At 41.9% G+C, this 24,955-nt stretch overlaps 1 protein-coding gene across 2 annotated transcripts in view; it reads right to left on the bottom strand.

Moving 5' to 3' along the window:
• The window catches only part of LOC126387970 (stAR-related lipid transfer protein 13-like), a 72,619-nt gene that overhangs the window by 32,991 nt on the left and 14,673 nt on the right, over positions 1-24,955 (bottom strand). The window contains exons 1-3 of one of the 2 annotated variants that reach the window (XM_050040798.1): positions 23,753-23,866; positions 21,322-21,501; positions 18,154-18,184 (exon numbers count right to left, since the gene is read on the bottom strand). In XM_050040798.1, coding sequence (XP_049896755.1) covers positions 18,154-18,184; positions 21,322-21,501; positions 23,753-23,770 — 229 coding nt within the window. In that variant the 5' untranslated portion in view covers positions 23,771-23,866. Of the gene's footprint in view, positions 1-18,153; positions 18,185-21,321; positions 21,502-23,752; positions 23,867-24,955 lie in introns of those variants that run through there. The other variant, XM_050040795.1, reaches the window with a different exon arrangement.

Here is a 24,955-nt window from a genome sequence, read left to right as displayed (position 1 = left end):
ACACACACACACACACACACACACACACATGCAAACAAGTTGCAACTGGGTTGTGTCGCCAGGGAAAATTTCCTTTACCATCTCTGGTCATTCAGTCACAAATCTGACCATACAGGACAGCTGTACAAACTGCTGCTACAGACATGCTGGGCTTCACATGTGACTGACTTAATAATTTTAATAATGTTATTTGCCTTCCAAATTATTTTAAATCTTACAAATTAGGACAAATACACAGCAGAAGTTACCAAAATTCAAGCCAATGTCTCAGTGTAACAAGGTCAATTATACAGCTGTAATGTGTGACAAAGTCAAATGTACATGTGTAATATTATTAAGGTTTATAATTGCACAAAATCTGTTTCAGTTGTTAATACCTTACGCGCTTGTGGAATGTTTGATACTCAGTTTTTGTACCTCTACGTTCAACACATTCTCACTCACATATTAATGTTTGGTCACGGACTTTCCACGTCCACATATGACGTGCAAGGTACCCTGGGTGCGTTGGTTGTTGACGTTCTGGGACACCAAGTTCTGCCTGTTACAGGCATTGTCTTCTTTCAAAATACACTTCCGTTTTCACAGGAAATGTAATGTTTACATATAGTCTCTTTCAAAATAAACGCACTATGTCAGTACAACACCGCTAATTGGCATTTTTTTCCCTCAACAACAAACACACATGGTTGGGTTTAGGCAACAAAAACACGTGGTTAGGTTTAGGAAGAAAGTACAGGGTTTGGCTTTAGAATCTTACGGGAGGTGAACACCGCTCTCTCAGGTGAAAGTCGGTGTTTGTTGGACCCATCCACCACCACTCCCACCTGCCCCAGTCAGACTTTCGCCGCATTAACTTTCATCCTTGTCCCGCCGTGTTTTACCCTGATGCCGCTGGGCACCATTAAACTATAACGGCAACTGGCCGTGTATCATGCTGACGTTGGTTTCTGACACCTAAGTCACTGCCCGAGCACCGGATTTTGACGACTTTGGAGAGAGACCAGACTCCTACGTTCACCTTCGGGGGTATCCCACCTTAACTCCCCCCTTTTGCTGTTGTACTCCATGGGAGAGGGGCTTGAATTATATGGTCGTAATTGACGGAGAATTTTGTTTTCACCTCTTGCTGTGAGAATGCCTCCTAAGAGATCCACGATCTGGGCCTCTTCATATCAACACAACTCAGACAACACTAGAGTCCGCCAGTTACATCAAAATAGCTGATTTTGTCTTATCAACAGCCAAAACTGCCAGTTTACAAGAACAGGACACGGGGAACAGCGGCAAATTCTCATTTTAACAGGAACAATGTAAGGGGATTTAGTGGCATCTAGTGGTGAGGATTTTAGATCGCAACCAGCTGAAACTTCTCCAAAAATAGAATTCCTTCATTGTTCAGGAGGTTTTCACCGGGAGCTGAATTATCCACAGAGGTCTTTTCCTCTCTAAAACAAATAGACCCAGTGATTTAAACAGTTTTCAAGTGCTCTTATTGCGGAGGGGCTGCTAATTATGGTGGCTGATGCGATAACGCAATGACAGGAAATTGCGAAAACAGCCCTCTCTAGAGCACACTTGATTTTCCTGTTCTTGGGTACTATAAAAAGGTGGCTATGTGACATGGTGATCTCCATAGATGAGGACCCTCTCCCTATGTAGCTGTAACAGCTCATTCTAAGATAGTGAAAACACAACGATTTTTATTCTCAGGTGATTATACAAAGCAGATAACATACTTATTATATTATATTTCTGTCAATATATCCCTTAAATCCTACACAGTGTGTCTTTAAGAAGCTGGATACAACAAATATAAGAGACTTTTAATTGTAGTTGTATTGGCAATCTTTTGGGGCTACGAAAAACACAACAAAATGAACAAAGGAATTCATGGGTTTTTCCTTTAACTGCACAAGTAGGTGCTTGCATCACAGTATGAGTACAGAGGGCATTCATGCTCCAGTCAGCCTGACAGCCTATAGTGAAAGTACACAAACATCAGCCGTCTGAGCTGTCTCTCTGTTTGAGTCACATTCACTCCTCTGACAGGTCAGAGTTTTGGAAATTTCATTCTGAGCTCTGAGTTACTGCCGTGTTATCCCAGGAATGCCAGACAGAGTGATCAGACCAGGCACGACGCTCCTCAGCTGCCGTCCGCCTGACACCGTCGGATGTCCTGTTTATGGTGTTGAGTTCCAGGTCAGCACGGATCCACGAGCAGAGACCTGATTCGACATTTCGGCCTGTCGAAACACGCTTGACATCCACAGTCGTCAGCAGAATCCTGCACTTATCTGGACACAGAATACCATTTTACTGGTATGGCTGACTGTCATAAAACGGGGCTATGAATAATCGCTCAATTTTGTCTTCACCCAAAAAGTGATTTCTGTATTTGGACTGGTTCCCCATTATGTTGAAGGGAAGGGTTATTAATGGCGGACTTCACCATTTAGCACTGCTACTTTCCCTGCCTTGCCCTGACTCGGCCTGGTGTCCGCTGACAGGTGATTTATATTCCGCAGAGATTCATGGCTGGCACTGGCAGTCAGCAGCGATGAGAGGGAAAGTGTTTTAGAGGGAAAGAATGATGCACAATGAGTAGCTGAAGAGAGAAGGAATGAAAGGAGGAAATAACCAAGGAGCTGAGGGGAGACTCAAGCGGAGTCGACTGATGAGACCACCAACGTATAGAACATCCGGTGTGGGACGAGGGGAAGCAAGAAAACATGATAAATGACCCATGGAGTAAATCTTCTGACGAAATTTCCCTTTCTACTTAAAACAGCTTAATGGGATTCACGAGCATTACATTTGTAAATAGGATGAGACAAGTCACACGGTATCTTTCTATCACATATAATTATGTTTAAATGGTGAAAATGACAGGGAGGGGACTGGGAATAATGGGACAGTATTCTCAGTGTAAAAGAAGCTGGTGAAGAGAGGAAGAAATGTAGTAATTACTTGAAACTGACACAAAAGAAAGGCAGTCATCGCCCATATTTACAGTTTGTGTGCAGACATTACACAGGCATATGTCAACTATCAATTTTCATCGTGAAAATAGTTAAAAAATGCCCGTCACAATTTCCTCGAGCCTCAAGGAGACATCATCAAACGTCTTGTTTGTAGCTGTACTATTGATTGGAGGTTAATAACTGCTGCAAGCATCTGAAACAGTTGAATCAGCTCTATTGGTGGGTTTGGATTCCCAGCTGACAAGAGACCACAACATATGCGGTGTGAGTGTGGCATTGATTCGTGAGCAACGATGCCAGAGATCTCTCAAAAAGAGATGCAGGTATTGGATGCTGTTGTGCAAGGTTATATTTGAGTGGGAGACTAATCATGTTAAGGAGAGGATGGAAAATGCAGAAAGGAGAGGAGGTGGAGAACCAGTGTGTGTGTGTGTGTGTGTGTGTGTGTGTGTGTAAGACATCGCAAAAAAATGAGAATACTAGAACTAATGGGACTAATTCATGTACCGTATGTGTTTTTTTTTTTAAAAAGGTACATGATCAACTACTAAATGTCTTAAAGAGAGTCATGAAGGACAAAATGAGGTTCTTATTTCAGACTGTGCACGCCTACAGTTTTCAGTTAGGTCTGTGAGCCTCCTGCAGGTTTGCTGATATATCCCTGATGTTTTAGACATTCAGGGTTAAGACAGAAGTTGATGTGCCACTTCCAACGCATGTATTTATCTGTCCGTCACATACAGGCGGGTGAAAACGTAAAGGAAAAACCTGCGCACAGTGATTAAACATAAGGCTCTGATCACACTGAAAGCATTTTAGCATCTGGAGGTGGCTTTTTGTAACTGTTTTTAATGAGAATTAAGCTTTTTTTTGTTGCAGTTTTTGCATTGCTAACCGCCTTCCGTTTCTGCGCTCTGAGCGCCTGGCGTTTTTGCCGGAGTGCTCTGAACACAGAGCGGAAAAGCACCCCATGTTTGTTTTGGTTTGGATTGTAATACGTTTTTGACCATGTCATGCAAACCGCCTTCCGTTTCTGCGCTCTGAGCGCCTGGCGTTTTTGCCGGAGTGCTCTGAACTCAGAGCGGAAAAGCACCCCATGTTTGTTTTGGTTTGGATTGTAATACGTTTTTGACCGTGTCATGCAGTGTTGAAGTGTGTAGTGACAGGAGTACAATGAGAATATGTAGAAATGGGAAACGGATTTGGTAGTGGACTGTACGAGATGTAATTTTGGAAGGACCTGGCCAGCTGTTTTGTTTGTGAGTACTGTGGATCTTCACAAAAGGAACAGGAGCACAGACACCTTTAGACACCTAAGAAACACATTAAAAACTAAATGGCCGAGGAATTTTGGAACATTGACACGTCCGCTATACTTTCTGTTCATCAAAATGTGAATACGATGATGAGATTTTGCTTTGAAAGACTATTTGATATACAGTTGAACATTTGCAGCAATTTCTTCAAAGGAGAACAAGCAAGCCTGCAGATATTTTTATGGAATAATATCCATTAAAGAAATAGAAATATAGTCTGTGTGACAGATTGCATGTGCATTTTCAATTTTCCACTTGTTTGTACAGCTGCATGCGTGTGGTAGAAGTTACATCATAAGCAAGACACCTACACTAAAATAGGTTATTTTACAACCATGAAACACAGCGTAACACCAAAGTGTAACATAAACCCTGAAGGTACCAGACAGAGTGACGGCACGACGACCATCTTTCTCAACACTCACAGAGACACAAACGTACTATGTTACGCAACGACATACATAGAAAACGCAAGGAAATTAAAGTTAAGTTGAACCCACACAAGCATGCATAAAATAATGTGAAGTGGATGCATGTGTGTTCAATTTGTGTATATACACACAAATAGTGTACACACTGCCTTGTGACCTGCGTTCCCTGTGCAAACGCTGTCATGTGTGGGCTGCAGGATTAAGGGATTTTAGCACATTATCACAGCCAACCTCAGGCACAACTGGCTTATGATCAGAACACTCTGACATGACTCTGAGGAGCAGAACATTAAGTACCTCCGACATTTTGTGTGCTTTTAAAATCCGTCACTAAAGCTCTATATGGTAAATGTAGAGGGATGAGCAGAGATGGACTGAAAAGGTAACCTTAAACATTTTGGGGAAAAAGGCCTTTTTTTTAATTTCAAAATTACTGCTAAGTTTAACTAAAATATTCTATTTAGAAGACCTCGATTCTGCATCACTAATGACAAGGTCCACAATTAGTCTTTGTTTAAAACTGCCTACTTGTTTTAAAGGGGAACATCACTGATTTTACACGTGAGCTTGTGTTTACTCGTCTTGAGGAATATCTCTCTGCCTCTGAAAAGAGTGATATATTGTCTTCTGAGGCTCTGGAGGGAGCTTTCTTAAATCTTAAACCTTAAAGCTTGACCCGTACTACAGACTAAAAGTCTGGATGTCTTGGCGCCCCTGCTGCTTCAGTCCACCATTCTTTTTTTAAAATCTGTTTCTTATGAGTCCTCTAAGGCTTTGTTCAGACTGCCCACCCAAATCAGATTTTTGGCATATCCAGATTGTATACAGATTGATTTTAGAAAGTCCGGAAAGCCAAACAAAAAAACAAAAACACATCAAAACTGATTTTTGCAAATAGAACCCAAACCAAATAAGGAGGTTTAAAATGTGATTTCAATCTGATGTCTACAAATACAGCTCAGTCCAGATGCTCTGGCTGCTCAAATGGGGTTTCCTGATGACTTTTGCATCACTCAAAATGCAACACACTATGATGACATCAAATTCAGAGTGACGCAAGTGCTGAGTAGAATCAATGCTGCAACTAGTAGAGCGCTAATGAGGGACAACATGGAGAACAGCAGTCCGTGGACAGACACTGAAGTGAATTGAAATAAGTAACTGCGACAGCAATTGTTTGGTGGGTGCAATGATTGACCTCCATTTCTCATGCTTCAACATTGTCACCAGTTCAGCTACATAGTTCAGGCTTCCAACACATTTTACCAATTCATTTTCAAAACCTTTTTACAACTTCATAATATTTTACCCCATTTACACGACTTTGAGTAGTTTAAAAAAGCCCACCAGGACACCTCACTGACAACAAGCAATCTGAAACAGGCCCATTTTCCAAATGTTAAGAGGTACACACACTTTGTTTCCCTACAACTACATTTGGCCACAATTCCACTTTGCACCATCACATCTTAAGTTTTGGAGCAGAGCCTCCATCCACTGCGGCCAGGGTCTGCCTTTCTCTTGAGCCATGTTTTATATTGGTCATTATACATTAGTAAACATGCACTTCCAGGGCATTTGTGGATAAGCAAACTGCTAGTGCTTGCTAACTTTATTTGCACGTTAAGCACTGCCGTCACCACCTAGCTCCATGCTCCAACATCTATCAAGCAATTAGCACATTTTGTGCAACGTTAGACATGTTTTGGGATTTTTATGAACATATTTTAAACAATAGCTGAAGCAATGTACAGTATATTCAAAACTTTTCCACAACATTGTGTTAATTCCAGGTCATTTCTAGGCCCGGAAAACAGTTTTTTCTAATTTCATAACTTTTCCAGGAATTTAATGACCATGGGAACCAATGGTAGTTACTGACGCGTTCGTCGTTACCACAGCAACCCATGCAGATAGGCTGGTGATGTCTGGGCACACAAATCTGATCTGATCATTTGCAAATAACTATCTTAAAGATCTGATTTGAGAAACAAATGATTGATTTGCCTGCAGTTTGAACGTATCCTGTTTTTATAGAAGTAACATACTACAAACACAGGAGTCAGCCAGCTTATTAGTACAGAGTATTGCTGAATAAAATCATACATATCTTTTAATTGCTTTTGAAGGATAGAGAATGAGGTGTCTTGTAGCACCAATATCTCACTTCCAGTACGGTCTCTACTGACTAGCAGTTGGGAATTCAACTGGACTACATGGCAGAGGCTGAAAATGACAGAAGAAACTGTAGGCAAACAATGAATTGTGGGTTGAGGTGGAGAGACAGAAGAGTGAGAATGAAAGAGGCCACAGGTCAGAAATTAAACACTTCTGTGGGAAAACTACAAAACTTCCAGTGACTTTGATCCAGGGTCAGTTTTGTATTTCTCCGCTGTGATGTTGAAGGCTATGATGTGTGGATGGTAAGCTGGTCCTTGAGGTCAACCTCTACCCCGAGCAGGGAGAGAAAACACCACAGGAACACTGTCTCACAGCAGCAGCCAATCAAAACACCAACCTAACACATTCCAGGGCTCAAACAGCCAATCAAAGCAGCACAATGGACATGTTCTCCGGACAGACCCGGGATCTGACTTTCAGAACAAATACACAACAGAGCATGGGCGTCTCCACCGGGAGAGCAATCGGATCTTGCAGCAGCGGTTACAGAAATGGACATGACTGGTTTTGGTTTTGTCTTCTAGAGGCAGAAAAAAAGGAGGCGGCGAAGGTGGAGCGGGGGAGGTCAAGTTTCTCCCTCTTCTTCCTGTCAGGTCATTTGAGGTTAGGAAATTGTGTCAGAAAGGCAGCATGATGATTCAGAAATCCTGCTGAAACTGCACGTGATGGTCACAAAGATGCTCAAAGCCCTCTCTTGTATCATTTCTGTCCAATGACTCAAGAGGATTTTACACTTGTAATGCACCTGAACATCATTCTTACCAACTAAAACAACCTCTCGGCTTTGCTGGTCTTGGTTGTCTTTTCCAGTTTATCTTCTTTATGTGTCCTGAAAGGGTCCCCAGCACAAGTGGGGAGTAAAACTTTAATGCGTAGTTACACACAAACAGACTTACTCCAACAAAAACTGCCCATGCTGAAGTTTATAAGGCAGAATAATTCAGTTTCTGTTGGCACTGCAGGGCAATTTCAGCAAAGGTGCCACCAGTGTTTGCTCTCGGCAGCTCCAGAGGGTCCCCGCCGGCCATATCCTCTTGTGTCGCATATGCAACCACAGCCTAAGCCTCTCTCCACTGGGACTGCCCTTTGGTTCGAAGGCCATTATTCCGAAACCCGAACAGGTTGAAAAATGTCCTATTGAACCAATTGCCTTTATTCCAATGGCCCATTATCCCAAAAATACACACTTAGGAGTTGGAGTTAAGTGACCATTACTTTACAGACTCTTTTGACACGGTGGTTCCCAACTGGTGGGTCACAGTCAAAAAGTGCACTGAGATTTAATTTTGAAGTGCTGTTTCCTGCTGTAAAGTGAGTGACAGTTACTTGACAGAGACAGCAAACTAGCTCGATGACATGGCCAAATGCAAGTATGATGCCAAATATATTAACCTGTGAGGACCTTAAGCTAATGACTAAGGAGAAATCTGGACCCATGGCCGGACCATTTGGGAACCACTGTGTTAACATCTTGCTCGTATGACTTTGTAAAACTCCTAAATAAAGAATTTCATTTTGGCTGATATTTAACTTTAACAGCTCTCCTGTGAACGAAGTTAAACGAACAAAAGTGGGCTTTTTGTTTTCAGTATAATGACCTGTCCAGCTATAGATTTTCAGTCCAGTGGCCGTATGCTCTGACCTGAATAAATATGGCTGAATATCTGAGTCAGCCGAAACAATGTAAAATGTATCCTCACCCATAACATCCTCAGTCCTCATATTTTCGGATGCCATTTCCTTCCTTGTTCTATTTGTTAGTTTGCAAAGAGAACAAGGAAGTTCTGCTTTGGGCAGCATTTAGAGCACGCCCCCTGGCAACCTGGAGCCAAAATGAAAGCTGAAATAGCCTGAAATTCTTCCTTGCCTCCAACTCCGTCACTGTCGCTTAAAAAGACAGCGCTGGATACAGGAAGGACAACAGATTTTGTTGCTGCGAACTCAGCTTTCTGTCCCAGTCTTGCACCAAAGTCGTTGTAAATGGAGTTTCTACGCCTTTATCTCAGCTTTCCCAATCAATATACCACAAACTGAGGAATGTATTGCCTCATTCAACTACATTTACCATCAACACCGATTGGACATCCCACATAAAAGGTGGTATATTTCCTCTCAAAGTATCACGCAATCACAATTGCAAATTAAAACAAAAGGCCTTCATTAATTTAATTTTTAGCTAAACATTGAACACATTTGTCCAAGGTTTTTTGGTCCCCGACTCTCCTGCTCTGTGATAGTATTACTGTAAAAAGTCAATAGCTGCAAATGCACACAGAGTCTGGGTTGGCGAGTTCAGGCCGATCAATGATTTAATAGATCACGTGATCAAAGACTGTGACTTGTCCAACCCACTCCCCTCTCCCAGCTTCCTTAAATTTACATGTCTGTTCAGCTACCGTGCACCCTCTCTCCCTTCCTTTCCTCCTCCTCCTCCCCGCTCATTTTTCTCCTCTTCATCCCTGCCACTGTCTCCCTCATCTCGGTCGTCTATTTTCAGCAACACTCAGTCATTCAGGCCAAAGCTGCTCAACTCACTTGACTCTACTGTTTGAGACTGAAACACACACACTCATACATAACCCGCCCATACCGAAGCTGTATGTCACTTCAACAACTGCTTACTAGAAATCTTTGGGTGCACTGAGATCAAAACTAAACAAACGAGGAATCCAGACAGAGGAATCATCTCCATACAACAGAAGCATTCCTCATCCAGTAAAATAAATTGTCTGCAGCTTGTTACCTTCAGAGATCACCCGTCTGCTTCAAGTGGAAAACCTCCAGATTAAATGAAACCATTGAACAGATGGCACCGTGTGACCTTGACCTAAATTCCTAGCTCATACTATCTCTTTTCAGTGATCGCTGGGAGCACACACACATTCAAGCACACACACACACACACACACACACACCTAATCATCTTACTATGAATCACATAGTAATTCCATATGTTGCTCACTTCCTCAAAAAGCATTTAGACGGGCGACGCTGCAGGATTCAAATCACAACATCTGTTTATGTGCTCACTTGTGTTCTTTACCTTCAAACTATATTTAGCAAAAAGGTAGCTCTGCGGGAAAACAAAGGGGCTACTGTATGGTTTGACACTTTTCCGTAGAGGTAAATAAATGCTAAAAGAAGTAAAGGAACAAATAAAATCTTGATTGCACAAAAAAAATACATCCTTTCTCATAGATCCATGCTTTAAACATGGAAAAACTGTTTAGTATTCAGAGGGGATACTGTTAACTTGACCCTTGACTTTGAAACATCAGGGTGAAGCTGTGATTGACAGGTGCTCCATGCAAAAGCAAAAGACTCAGCAATAAGGAGGGGAAGACAGACGATAGCGGCATAGGAGATCCAAAAAGAGAAGAACCAGAAAGTAAAACAATGAAGACGTGAAGCAGTTTTCCCTAAAAGCATGAAGACATTTGATTTTCCAGTGGAAGGAGAACGTCTGAGTGGAAACGATTCAGATTTTCCTGCCTGACATTTGAGTTTGATCTTTACTGAAATACAGTGGAACAAAGCAATAATGCATTTTTTTCTAAATTATTATTTTGTGATCCATATGCTGACCATGTGTGCCATTGTATGAGAGCCTGCAGTGAAACAGCAACATTACAAGCAGCCAACACTATACCCATCTGTTCACACGGGGTTGAATCAACACTATCAGCATGTCTCTCTGTCAATATTTCGGCACCAGCCGTCGAGGAAGGCTGCTCTGGTCAGCTCCTTCAGAGAAACGTGCCGTGAAGAAAGTGGGTCAGGAGCTAATTCTGAGTGTCTATCCCCCATACTCTCTCCCTCCAGTAACAACAACAACTTCCCTTGTCCGGCCTGTGAAGATAAGTCTGTTGACATTGTCCACCTCCTATTCTGGAGACTGGATCACCTTCAGCAGGAGATGGCTATCGCTGTGGCCTGCCTGAGGCCCGGGGCCACAAAGCAAAGGTCTCAGGCTCGGGATCAGGGAGGAGAGATGATACAGATGGGAAATAGGGGAAAGCAAGGCTGGGGTATGGGAAGCAGACTCAGCCTGATGTATAAAGTGTGGAGCTGAGTGGGGAGGGGTAGACATTGTATTTGGAAACAGACATGGGAGGTTTGTAAGCCGAGTGCGGAGGTCTACGGGGTGCAGACTGTGGTATGGAAGCAGAAGGACCTGGGGCAGGACCGGGAGGGAAACAATAGCTAATGGACACGGAGGAAACTCCACAGGTCATGGGAGTGCAGATTGCATGCTGATAGGAGGCCTTGTTGCTGAGCGTCTCATTTTAAAGGCACTTAGGCCTGATACACATATAGTGAAGTTTTTTCGCTGTTCAAATAAGCATTTTAGCAGGAAAATCCTCAAGGACCGACCTGCTTCCTCGAGCCCCTTTTTTCTGTGCTAGTGTAGGGTTGCAGGACCACACACAAACAAACAACTGTGCACAGGCAGTACACAAATATGCACTCGTATGTGTGTCGCCAACCACACATGGCAACACATACACACACAAATAGCAGTAGGTTTACAATCTTTCAGCTCACTGATTTGGTTTTATGGCCTGCAACTTACTGTTATGATTCTCATCAGTGTTGTTTCCAGTCGTGGCGCTTGACGCTTGTAAGAACTGATGAACAGCTAAAGAGACAGATATATCCCTTAGTAGTTATTGGAGACCAAACCACAGTTAAAGGAGTGTTGGACATTCATCAGGTGCACACAAACACATCTCCAAATGAATGCTAACATTGCTTTGTGTCTGCTGGATGTCTACATAGGCAACTTTTTTCTGACATGCTCATCAAATGTATAATGTCAGTGTTTACAGCTTGTTACGACTTGTCTTAGCTTACTTTTTTAGTTCAGTCAAGGCCACTTTAGTCAAGGGAAACCTCCATTTCTATTTACAGTATTATATGTGGCAGCATGGTTTTGTTCTGGGGCCTCTCTGGCTTTCCTTGGGCCTACACAGAAAGCCTTAAGGCAGGGAGAGCAAACCTCCCTGCCCTTCCATGCGCCTACATGGAAAGCCTAAGGCAGGGAGAGCAGCAGCAAAGACGCCTCGGGAACAGAACGGAGCAGCATCAATGACAAACAGAAATAACATTCATAAGTCAGACACAGCACGAAAAGGAGGAGTTGGGGTGGAGGCGGGTTGCAAAGCAGCTTGCAGAGGAAGCTGCAACAGTAGGCAGGCCAAAGCAGTTTAAATAGGGCGTCCTGAATGACGACATCGATGACATCGATCAGCCGCTCCATCAGTTGATTGGGCTGTTTGAGATCAACTGATGTAGCTGGGATGTGAACTGAGCTTGGCCATCAGTTTCATCAGTTCATCAGTTATAATACCCACCAAATTAAATATATCTAGAAACGCTGGGACAACACTACAGCAAAGTCAGACTAGGCAAGAAACTTGAGCGGTCAGACATTCAGCCCAAATTACTTGGAAGAAAACATGAAGGCAAACAAAAACTAGAGAACATCTTGCAATGGGATCACTCCAGCCGCGATACAGTGATGTGCCGCCTAAAAGGAGCATAGATCAGGGGTGAAAAGTGGGGGTGCCAGTGGCCTCTTCCCTGCTTCCAACCACCTAACTTTCAGCGCCTCTGCTCAAAACTGCTTCTGAGGTACTTCCCGTTACAACGGGTGTCTTCAGGACCAGATTTTGCAAAGATGACACACACAGACTCACAAGGTGAGAACAATACCAGCCATTGTGACGCTGTCTTGGCTGCCAATTACAAACCACTTTATTTGTAGATAAAACAAAAAGTGAGCAGTCCTGAAATGGTGGCAATAATATTGCAGAGGAAAACTGTAAGTACGGAAGGTCAAAGTTGAACCAGGAAGTTGAGCTGTAAACTGTGATGGATGTTGTTAATTCATCTGATAACTACGCTGAAAAGAAATCAAATTGTTCATTCATTGATTTTTAATATTTCTGACATTTAGATTCAGTTTTTTTTATGTGGAAATTTAACATATGAATGGACAAAGACAGGAATATGAACAGTTACAGATACTATGACCATAAAGCTTTGTTTATTAAACCTGGAAATAAAAGTGAGGAGAGATTAACATCTGAAAACATGAAATAATCTCTCCTCACTTTTATTTTCAGGTTCAATAGGGAGGGAATTAGGAACAGGGAGGGAAATAAGTTTAGATGAGTTTGGGATAGTGTAACAATATATATGTACAGAAAATGTGTGTGTTTATTTGTGTATAAAAACATATTGCAAGTTGTGATGCATGAGAAGCTACACACAGGATTCACAGGGAAGTTTAGGGAGACATGCTATCAGGCAGCAGTTATAATGAAATAACTCAAGATGGAAAATAGACATGGAAACAAAAAAGAAAAAACACTGTAGGGTCGAGTTACAGTTTGAACGGTCAGAGAAGACAGCAGAGGGCAGGAAGACAGAGCGAAAATAAAAAGGGAGAGGTGAGGGAAGAAACAGAGGGAGAGACTGGGACTACAGCCAAATCCACTTCCAGACTTGTTAAAGCGCTGCTGCACACTGCTGCAAAATTCAGCACACACACACACACACACCCACTGGCTCACTTACTAAGCATCAAGTTAATAAGGGACCTCCTAGCATCACAAATCTTTAATGTATGCACTCTGGTGGGTCTACACATCACAGCTACTAACACACACACACACACACACACACACACACACACACACACACACACACACACACACACACGTTAACACCACAACAAGCCACCATCATTAAGTTATAAAGGTTTATTGCGAGTTAATTGCTGAGCCGACTGCTTTTCTGCGTGAGGTATCTTATGCATAGCACTCAGTGGCAGTATAGTAGAGGTTTCCACAGTCTCACACACCCACGATATTCAGAGACACATGGACAGACTGAACCCTCTGACACTTAAAGGGAAGTACACAACTAGCAACAAAACAAAAGAAAAACATTTGGGTTAAATATCAGCATGGCGCTGCCTCAAGGAAAATGTGTGTCAGAAGTCTGCTTGAGCCATAAATCAGCTGAATCCCTCCAGTCAGACATATTAAAAACATATTTACAGACATGCAAGGGACACACTAAAAGGATTCGCGGGCCATAGGTCGAGATTATCCACAGCCTCCCCGAGCGCTTTCCAATAACGTGAAAATTCTGATGGATTATATGTTTTTTTTATAATCCTGGACTGCAGTGAAAGTGTAGAGAATGTGTGTCAGTGTGTGTTTGGTTCATGCCGAGGTCAATTGTAGTATATCAGCTGCTCTAAAATAGCAGCACTTTTCTAAAATATCTTTGACTGACAATTTTTTTTTAACAGGGCAGCAGTAGAGTACTCATCCAAATCGTCTGACACAATGTAGAGCTGGAGAGAACAGCTGGAACAAAACTATGTTCGTATGCTGGACTCATGGAGCAAAGTTTTTACTAGAAAAGCCAATGCATATAGAATATATGTAGGGTATACTGTACATGAAGAGTTTTATTCAGAGTCAACATCAGATAACAGAATAATTTGCAGTGTGTTAATTTCAATATTACCAGACGAATTTTAGATTATTTTAACAAAATAATTATTACAGTATTCTATGATGAAACCATTTGATATTTTTGTTTCTTTATTTATATTATTTGATAGGACAGCTTCAGAGCAAATGAGGGGAAAAAGGGGGAATGACATGCAGCAATGGGCCGTGGGTTGCAATCGACCTGCAGCCACTGCAGCAAGGACACAGCCTTTGTAAATGGGGTGCCTGCACTAAAAGGTGAGCTACTGGACACCCCCAAATCAGCTGTTTTTATACAGTAATGCACTGAGAAGTGACAGATTAGAGTTACTTTTATGGATCAAAGATGGAGCAAAAAAAATGTTTTAGAACTCATAGGTCAGGGGTCGGCAACCATCAAAACAGCCATTGTTGACCAAAAATCTATGGAGACGCAAAACATATTAAAGCTTATAATGAAGGTAAGGAAGGTAGGAGGCCCCCGGGGCAGACCCAGAACATGCTGGAGGGATTACATATCTCGTCTTGCTTGGGAAAACCTAAGGGTCTCCTAGGAGGAGCTGGAAAGCATCGCTAGGGAGAGGGACGTCTGGGGTGCTTTGGATGGATGGATGGATGGATGGATGGATGGATGGATGGATGGATGGATGGATGAAGGTAACACAGCCTATTGAATCTAAATTAGCCTGTCAACATTACAAATAGGTCTAAATGACCATTCATTAATATGTTTTACCACCAGGTGGCACCGCAGTGGGCTATTCATGATTATCTGGAACTTTAACTTTGCAGAATTGGCAGTAAAAGCAAATGGATCTCTTCATGCACAATTAAACTCTATTTTCTACCAAAATTTTTCCCTTTTTTTGGATTTGAAACCACAGCTAGCCAAGCTGGGGAAACTAAGACTACTGTTGCCACCGCTATTGAGATTTGGCAAAATGTAGAAGAAAAGGCGCTGAGCTGAAGACAACTGCATATTTTAGTTGCTGAAATGTTAAAAAGTTTTTTTTAATTCAGTGTATAGGCTACACATTTTTACAATTGGATAATGTCAGAATCACTTAAGACCTACAGCACCGATAAATGAAAATTAAAATGTTAAAAACATAACTGTTATTAATTTCCATATGATTTATTTATTTATTTTTTATTTTATTTTTTTTGTCAAAGCCAAAGGGAGCCACTGGGCAGATGCTAAAGAGACGCAGGTTGTCCTGTCAATCAGTGGTTCAGTCCCTGGCTCCTCCAGTCCACATGTCGTAGCATCCTTGAACAAGACCCTGAACCCCAAATTGCTCCCTTGTATGGTAGCCTCAGCCACCAAGGTATGAACGTGTGTGTGTGTGTATGGGTGAATGTGACTTAGTGTAACAAGTGCTTTGAGTGGTCGGAAAACTAGAAAGGCGCTATACAAATGCAGGTCCATTTAGGTAAATGTCTTGGTGCTGAGTCAAGTGCAGATCGTCAATAAGACGTCAGAGATACACTGGATTGTTGCGTCACACAGACATTAAATTTTGGTTGTAATGAATATCAGGTTGATGATATTTTAAATGTCTAATGACATTAGAACTTCACGTTGTGTCGATGCTAACAGGATAGCATTTTGAAGACACTGGGTTTTGTCTTCCATACCTCACAACTAAATATTGTTATTCTACGTGAAGAAGAAGTTGGCGTGAGACACTTAGAGGACATTGGAACTTGGTTACTCAACAAAAACAACTTAAAACCAATAAATATCAACATCATCTGGCATCAGTTTGCTACATCAAATGACATTGGCATTAGATGTTGTCCTGACATTGAATTTTAGTCACCTGATGTCACAACCTAAATTCAACCAAATATCAAAGTGTAACAACGTTGGTGGTCAGCTGGCATCACGTCTCGAGTTTAAGTCCTAACCTTTGTGTCTCAAGTCCTACACAAGTATGTTATTTATCTGATCACTAGACTGTACTGCTGAATACATCTTTCCTTCCTGTGTACGCAGCTCGACTGGCTGCTTAATTTTAAGTATTGAGTTTTCTTTTTAATTACATTATTTTTCATTTTTGGGCTTAGGAAGGATATCGAGTCATTCCATTTAAGTTTTTAACTGGGTTTAAATGCTGAAAATTAGGTTGTTGTATGTATAGTAGAACTGAGGCAACAGTCCTCATCGTGGAGGTGACCTCAGAGATTAAGAGAGCACTGAAATGCAAACTAACTTGAGATCAAGTAAAGCGCTTAAGCATTTATACAAAAATACTCCTCTGTTATTGCATATTAATTCCTCAGAAAAAAATGTATTGAAAGTAAATCCTTCCATCTTTGCAGGGATTAAAACATTTTCCTCAGTGGCTTGAGGGCAGATTTGATTTAAACCGCATACCATCATGGCATGCATTCCCTCATACACACGCCCACAGACAAGTCGCACTTAAAAAAACACATCAAAGATACATGCTGAGGACGATTACAAAAACCTACAGCCAGATAAGGAGACCCCCCAGCAGAGAACGCAGGTACCAGCAGTTCTGGTTGAAGCTCCCTGGGAGGAATTCCCTGTTTATCTGTCAGAGAGCAGACTGAATGCCAGCTATGTGAGCGGAGATATGTGCGTATCATATCCTGTCCCTCTGCAGCTCACACACAGCCCACACAGGCCGACAAACACTGATTGATTAGACAGGATTTCTGTCAAACAGCCAAAGTGTTTCCTCATATCAGAGGAGAAAATAAACACTCTTAAATGAGAAAACAAACCTGAAGCACCGAAGCCCAAACAGTGAAACTAATCTACACTCCTCGCTCAGCGCTGCTGTGTTTGTATGAAATGCTTCTGTCTCTCTTGCACACAAACACACACACACCCTCATCCTCGTCGTAGGCCAAGGACGACATCACCTCTGACCTCCATGCGGCCTCTGGGGCCTCATTACCCACACTGCATCTCTCCTATGTGGACTATCATTGACAGTGCCCCTGCTGATGGTCATCGGAGACACCCCAACATGTACACACACACACACACACACACACAAATAAACAATCCCACAGCAAGGCAAATGTGAGACAGCTCCCTGGGTTGCTGTTAACTACAGTCGCCATGACGCCTGTGCATGTCAATCAAAAAGGGACACACTCTGAGGATGAGAGATATAGACAGGGGTCAGAGTTGGACTCATTAATCATCTCCACAGACTCTCGTATCACTGTCTCTGGTAACGTGACGGAAAAAAGAAAAAAGACAAAAAATTAAAACCAAAAAGAAAAACAATAATGTTCTTTTTAACACAAGAGATATTTTTAATTAGAAAACTTCTGTTTTTGTTCTGGTGGAGGTGTGATAAGCTTCTGGCTGTTATCAGGAGACAAATTCCACCCAACCAAAACATCAAAGCTCAAAGTGTTTGTGTCTTTTTGCATGAGTCGCTCGCATATCTTTGTTTATACACCTGAATATGCATGTGTTGTGTATGTGTACAGGGAAGGCTGTGTGTGTGTTTCTGTGTGTTTGTGTGTGCGTGTGTTATAGTAGAAACAGTATATCACTACTTCTGGGTGGTTGAGGTTTGACATACTAGCTGGGAATCCTGAGGGAGAAGTTCCCAGAAGTCCGGTTTTATTCCAAAGCAGGAATGCAAACAATCCAACCGAATGGATACTGAATGCACACAAGCCCCCCCCCCCCACACTCCTTACACACACACATACACTCACACTTCAAGGGTTATCGTACCTGCTGATCCATTTGTCATCCTCGCAGCAGCCTGACAGGGAAAAAAGAGAAGAAAATCCACAGTGAGTAGCAAAACAAAAGCAATAAAATATACAAACACTTAGTGGATTCACATGAACACTCAAGCTTCAGAGAATGTAAACTCAGTATCAGCCAAAGGCAATGACTCAGTTTCCCTGATACACACTCAGCAGCAGCAGCAGCAGCTACGCTGGGAAAATGACCCAAATTTAAACCTGGTTCAACGAAAAGAAACAGGTTTTTATCGTATGAAAACTCACCAAGTGCTACAAGCTTATTTATTTGAACATCAAACAGAGGAAACAAAATAAAGGTGAACAAAAACTGATGGTCACCAGTCAAAAATATTGCTGTACTGATGCGGCGAACAGATGATATTTAACAATGAAATGTTCAATGCTTGATAAAAAATGATGAAACAATGACAACTACTTGTTCAAGAATGACTGAATTACTGCAATTGCTTTAAATTTGGAGCTGAGAAGACGGTGTGTGTGTGTGTGTGTGTGTGTGTGTGTGTGTCCATGTCAGTTTGGACAGCTGTGCTATATCAGTCACGGTCGGAGGAAAATAAACCCGCTCCTTAGCATCAGTCTGATCCCACGGCCCCTGCTGCTCCCTCTCCCTACCTATACTTTCACACACACATGTGCGCACACACACACACACACATTTACATCCACAACTAATAATTCTGACACTTTAGGATCAACTGCCCACCAACCAAAGTCATGTACCACTGTATTCTGCGGAGGCCCTGTTATGAGTTTGTTGATTTGCGGGTCAAAACCCAGATGTGAAGACACTGAAGTTAAACTTAGATACTGAAGTTTGTCATATGTTTTTGTTAGACAGCCTGATTGTTGTCATTTGTGTATATAATTAGGCAAGGTAAGTTACGTTTTTTTACAGCACTATTCAGATACAAGGCAATTCAAAATGCTGTACAGGGACTTAAACGCAATTACATTTAAAAGGAAAGTAGTTATATGCTCAGTTTTGCCCAGATGATGACCTCGTTTTACCTGAAAACCACTAAACAATGTTTACGAGGAGTGTGCAGGCTGTAATGAGGGGATACCAATTATTGAGAAATTCTGACTCTGTCACATTTTTGTGGTCGGACAAAATAATCTTAACTCAAAGTCCACTCACTGGCTTTTTCCAGAGCTTTTAATCACATATTCTGTCAAAATGCAATTTCCGAGATCAAGGGTGACATTTCAGGCTCAAGTCATGAGACAACATGGACAAGAAGTCTTAAACACGCAAACAGCAACTGGGTCTGCACACCCCAGGTATTTTCTGACGTTTCATAAGTAGAGGTAATGTCAAAATGTTAAGTTTCTTAATGTTTTGATTTTCAATTTTATGTTGTGACAATGATGTGGCTGATGTGTGGTTAGGTTTAAGTACAAAAAACACTTGGTTATAATTAGGAAAACATGTTTTGACTGAATGGTAAATGGACTGCACTTGTGTAGTGCTTTCTAATCCTCCAAGCACTCAAAGCGCTAACACTACATGTCACATTCATGTATTCACACACACAGTCACACACTGGTGGCCGAGGCTACCGTACAAGGTGCCATCTGCTTCTCAGTAACCACACACACACACACACACACACACATTGGGAGCAATTTGGGGTTCAGTATCTTGCTCAAGGATACTTTGACTTAAAAATGAAGGAGTCAGGGATCAAACCGCCAATCTTTTGATTAGCGGACAATCTGCTCTACCTTCTGAGCCACAGCCTCCCCAGTATACCCAGTCTGGTCACTACATACACAGCCGGAAATGTACCAATGTGTTGTTAAAAATATCTGGTCAGCCACCTTGCCTTGGTGTCACAAACTCAGCCGATATACATGTAATCTGAACTACGCCTTTTTAGGAATGCTGATATGATACATATGAAATGTACAAATGCAACGTTGCAGTAACGTGCAATGCCAACATTTTATTCTGGTGACTGGGATGGAGAGTGCATGCCAACAGATCCATATCCATTACAAATGAGCAAACTCCATCCGCTGACGAAGACAAGGTGATGTGGTTGAAAGCTCTGGGAAAATTTGGCAAGTGGGCCTTGAATCGGGATTGTTTTGTCAAACTACTATTTTGATTGTCAAGAAAAAACGTTCACACCTAATATTTTTATTGTTTACACTAATTAAATATCAATGTCAGTAAACCCATTTCCCATATTCTGGCTCTTTACTTCCCTACATTTATCTGACAGTTGTACCTGTGGTGTATTTGTGGTAGTTTCTGTTGTTGCCACAGTGCTGACTCAGAAAATGGTGACCTTGCATACTGTGGACGAAGCAAATCTGTCTCATCCTTTTACTTTCACTTACTTACACAACAGCATGCAGACTGGACAGACGCCCGGACAGAGGGAGGAGGGATGATAGAAGTAACGTGAGGGAGTAATTTGAGGTTTCTAAAGAATTAGTCACAAGAGAAAGTGAGGAAATTGTTTACTTTCCTGTAAAGAGCTTTGGGTAGAAATCCCCAGTGTGAGACAGAATGATATAACAAGGCAGTGCAAAGATCAGACTGTTTGTGTCAGCACACTCTGTCCCAAAAACCAACAAGTCACTGTCCACAGTTTTACAGCAGCAGAAAACTGAGCCTGAAGATTTCACTCAGACTCAAGATGTCACAAATTGAGTTTGGTGGACATCAAAACGTTTCTTCAGATGGTTCAGTGATCAACTTATATCAATCAGACGTGTCTCTGAAGCTCCTGTCTGCAGGGTCAGCTGCACAGTATTAGATGATGATACCACTTGGGAAGACTGCAGGTTTGAACTGAGTCTGTAAGCTGATCAAATCGAGGGTAAATCACAGACATCATATCTGCTTGTGAGTGGTAACCTGATGTGATAAACAGCAGACAACACTGTGCCAGTGTGAGTTTCTCATGGGAGAAGCTGCAGCAGACTGTAGCCTAGTTACATTTGTGAGTATTCAGGGCAGAATTTAGGTGAATCAATTACGAATCTTTCACTGTAAGATTCACCACAGTCACTCAAAACATATCATTTAACAAGTTGTTGCCTTGAGGTTCAGAGTTTAGCCTTTAATATGGCCCACCATATCACACACCCACACACTCGCAGAACTAGTTTCGCTCACCCTGGCCCGTCGAGCATGGAGATGTGTCGGAGAAGAGAGGGATGAGCGGGTCAGTGGTCTGCTGCGGGTCAAAGGTCGCGAGCGCCGCCTGGTCAGCGGCTCAGGCTTATCTGGAGCTCTGGAGGTTCCCTGATCCTGACTCAGCACTCGGCTCGTCGTCTTTCCCAAAGAAAGGGCACCCTGGGAGGACGGAGAAGAAGAACTCATGTTATAGTGCTGAATGGGATTCAGAAGCTCCTCTTAACCTTGGAAACAGCAGTTGACAAAAGTACCTCACAGCGTTCCACTCAGTGGCTCTTCTGGAGCTTTCAGTCATATCACATGATTTTCCTGAGGAGATGAAGTTGCCTGAATATGGATCTTAAAATTTCTATTTTTTTCTAAACACTTAAAGGCCTAGTGTGTAGGCATCTAGCGGTAAGGTTGCAGAACTGAAACTTCTTCCGTGTGCCATGCGTGTAGGTGGCCAACACAAAAACATGAATGGCCCTAACTGGAGCCAGTGTTTGATTTGTCCATTATGGGCTACTGTAGAACAACTAGGCGGACTCTGTGTAAGAGGACCCGCTCTATGTCGATATAAATGGCTCATTGAAAGGTTACAAAACACAACTATTCTTATTTTCAGGTGATTATAACCTAATAAAAGCACAGTTGTGAATACTATGTTCCATTTCTGCCAATAGATGTCCCTAAATCTTACATGCTGGACCTTTAAAGGACTTTTCATCCATGTTGGCTTCAAAGCTGAGATTTAAAGGTTCCTCTTGACCGTGAAAACAGCAGTTGATGAATACAATCTCATCAAAGGCCCATCCTGTAACATTCAAGCCAGTGAAGTGTCCAGGAAAAACTGGAAATTTGAGCATCTATGTTTGTTAACAATAACTTCCATGTACACACAATTTAATTGTGTTGAGGGTATCGGGGTGAGGTACTGCTGAGATATCAAGAGAAAATAGTTAAGTCTTGTTGTGTATGGGGGTGCTGGGTGAGGAGCAAACATAGTCAAAGACAGCTATGGCAGAAACACAATGTAAAAAAAAAAAAAACCAACATAAAATGCATGTTTGATGCTTTCATATCTCATCAATAACAACACGTAAACTAACGTTACATTGAGACCTAATTCACCTGTTGGGCCACAGACTTAAGAAAATGACAGCTTGAGTTTACCCCAAACTAGCAGTCAACGTTAGTGCGACTGGCAGTGAGATGTCGCTGTTGGGTAACAGTAAATTGGTTTCTCAAAGACGCTATCAAGCAACACAGTACATAAAATAAGCACAGGAGAAACATCACATAGGTCAGACCACCTTGTTTAACTATATACAGTATCTTACAATGCTACAGTAAGACCTGAAAATTGCAACAGAAATAAAAAGTCTGCCGTTTCACATATTTCCACAATTGTCAAAAAAGCTCCCAAATAATCTGCCTTGAGCTGCAAAACACATTTGAGCCTTATAATGAAGGTAACAGTATGTCTAAATTCACCCATCAACATTACTGACAGGTCTAAATGAGCATCGATTAATATGTTTTACCACAATGTGGCAACTCCACAGTGGGCTATTTTCGATTGTTTGGTACTTTAACTTTAAAGGGTTGGTGGTAGAAGGAACCGAGTATGTCCATGCACGGTTAAATTCTCTATTGTCCTCCAACACTTTTATCAATGTGGAATTCATAGCTAGTTTAGCTAGGGCAATCCGAGACAAGCCACTGCTACTGAAGTATAGCAAAATTTAAAGGAAATGGTGACAGGCCGTATGACGCACTATAAGTTGATGAAATGTAAAACGATTTTTTTATTCAGGGAATAGGCCACACATTTTTACAATTGAGAAGGTAAGAATCACTCAAGGCCCACAACAATGAAAAATGAAAAAATAGCTGTTATTAATTTCTACATAATTTTTTGCCAGAGCCACAGGAAGTGACTGTTGTTGCTGATGTGACATCACAGTTAGTCAGTCTAATGGGAAACTAACTGCTTAGTTGACTTGAGGTCATTTTTGTTAGCTATAAAGTCAGGGTGAAAAGGTCAAATAAAATAAGAAGTGCTTCCTTTTGCTCATTTACTCAAGCATTTTTCCATCAGTAAAAAAAAAAACAATCATCAATTTAGCTGTTAAACGTTGGTAAAATTATCACCACGTTCAGTTATACAAACTGTATCTTATTGCTGGTCTTTCTCAAGGTATAACATATTCTGTAAACCCCATTAGTTATTGTTTTCCCTCTCATTTTCCTCCCCAAAAACAATATAAACGGTGAATGACAGCTATTTTCTCATTCATTGTCTTGTTTGCTAATATTAATTGCAGTCATGTCTCAAAATAAATTAATTTTTGAAATTAAAAGTCAAGACATAATGCAGCATCTTCAATATCAGTCTCCACAAGCTGTGTCTCCTCCAGTCTCTTACCCCAGTCCCTGTCTTCATGTCACCTGCCTCTTCTGCTGCTGTCTGTATCTCTGTTTGGTTTCTGTTCGGAGGGTTTAGTGGAGCTGGTGTTGGTGGGGAGTGTTTGAAGATATACGACACTGCTGATGATGATGATGCGTCTGCCTGTATTTCATTCTGAAAAATCCCCCCCCTTATCCGGCCCATCCTCGCCCCCTCTGTATCTCCGCTCAGTGACAATACTGGAAAGTCCATCCCTGCTTGACCTCATGACTCAACTTCTGTACCCACTTCAGTGGGAAGAGTCGCTGTTGTGCTTCCCGCTCCCTCCTCCCATGCAACACAGAGCTGATAACGTGGTCGTGTGTGAAAATGTCAATGTGTGTAATTGAAAGTGAAGCAGGAATGGCATGAATTTCTGTGAACGGCGTGCAAGAATCCAATCTTCAGATGCGTGCACAGAGACACACATTTCCCTTCATCACAACACACAATGCTTGTCTGTGTAGAAAATTCCCTTTCTGACCTCGTGGAGCATTTCCATCATAGAGATGGCATGATGCCGTTGCTATTTTTCTAACTGTGCGGTCACAGTTAGATAACAGCATCAAGGACACTGTGTCCCCAAAACAACGTTTAACGGTTTAAACTGAGAGTCATTTTCTCATCTTGATTTCTAATTTTGGCTCCACCGTATTTCCACATTTGTTAGTCTTAATTAAAACGGTTTGTTTGATGAGCAATTTTTTCTGTTCCGTTCTTTCTCATTAAACCACCAGGAATTTAATGGGGAAAATTCCCACAGTGGAAAGACCATTTATCAGAGTACAAGTCTAAGTGTCTACAGCAGTGACACTCAATTTAAGGCCTGTGAGCCAGATAGGGTGCTGGGTGGCCCACCAACCACTTTCTAATTCACAGAGAAAGTAAACTCATTCACACTGGATTTTTTTAGGCATTAAAGCATTAAAGCTTCTTTTAACAAAAAAAAAGTGCTGGGTGAGGATCCCCCTATGGTCTGAATGTCCCCAAAACCTAGAAACAGCCCTGTGTACACTGACCTGTGCAGGGCTGCTGCAACTGGCCCCTGGCCTCCTGTCATTTTAAAAAAGTGGCCCCCAGGCAAAGCAAATTGAATACCCCTGGTCTACAGCCTTGCTAGCAGCTTTGTGAGACTGCACTTAGGCACAGTGGTGCTCTGAGCTAAATGCTAACATCAGCATG

Source organism: Epinephelus moara, chromosome 3 (genome assembly GCF_006386435.1).
Source record: "Epinephelus moara isolate mb chromosome 3, YSFRI_EMoa_1.0, whole genome shotgun sequence".
NCBI classification, from domain to species: Eukaryota; Metazoa; Chordata; class Actinopteri; order Perciformes; family Serranidae; genus Epinephelus; species Epinephelus moara.
Note: the sequence above shows the minus strand (reverse complement) of the source record. Positions and strands in the feature narration are given on the sequence as shown.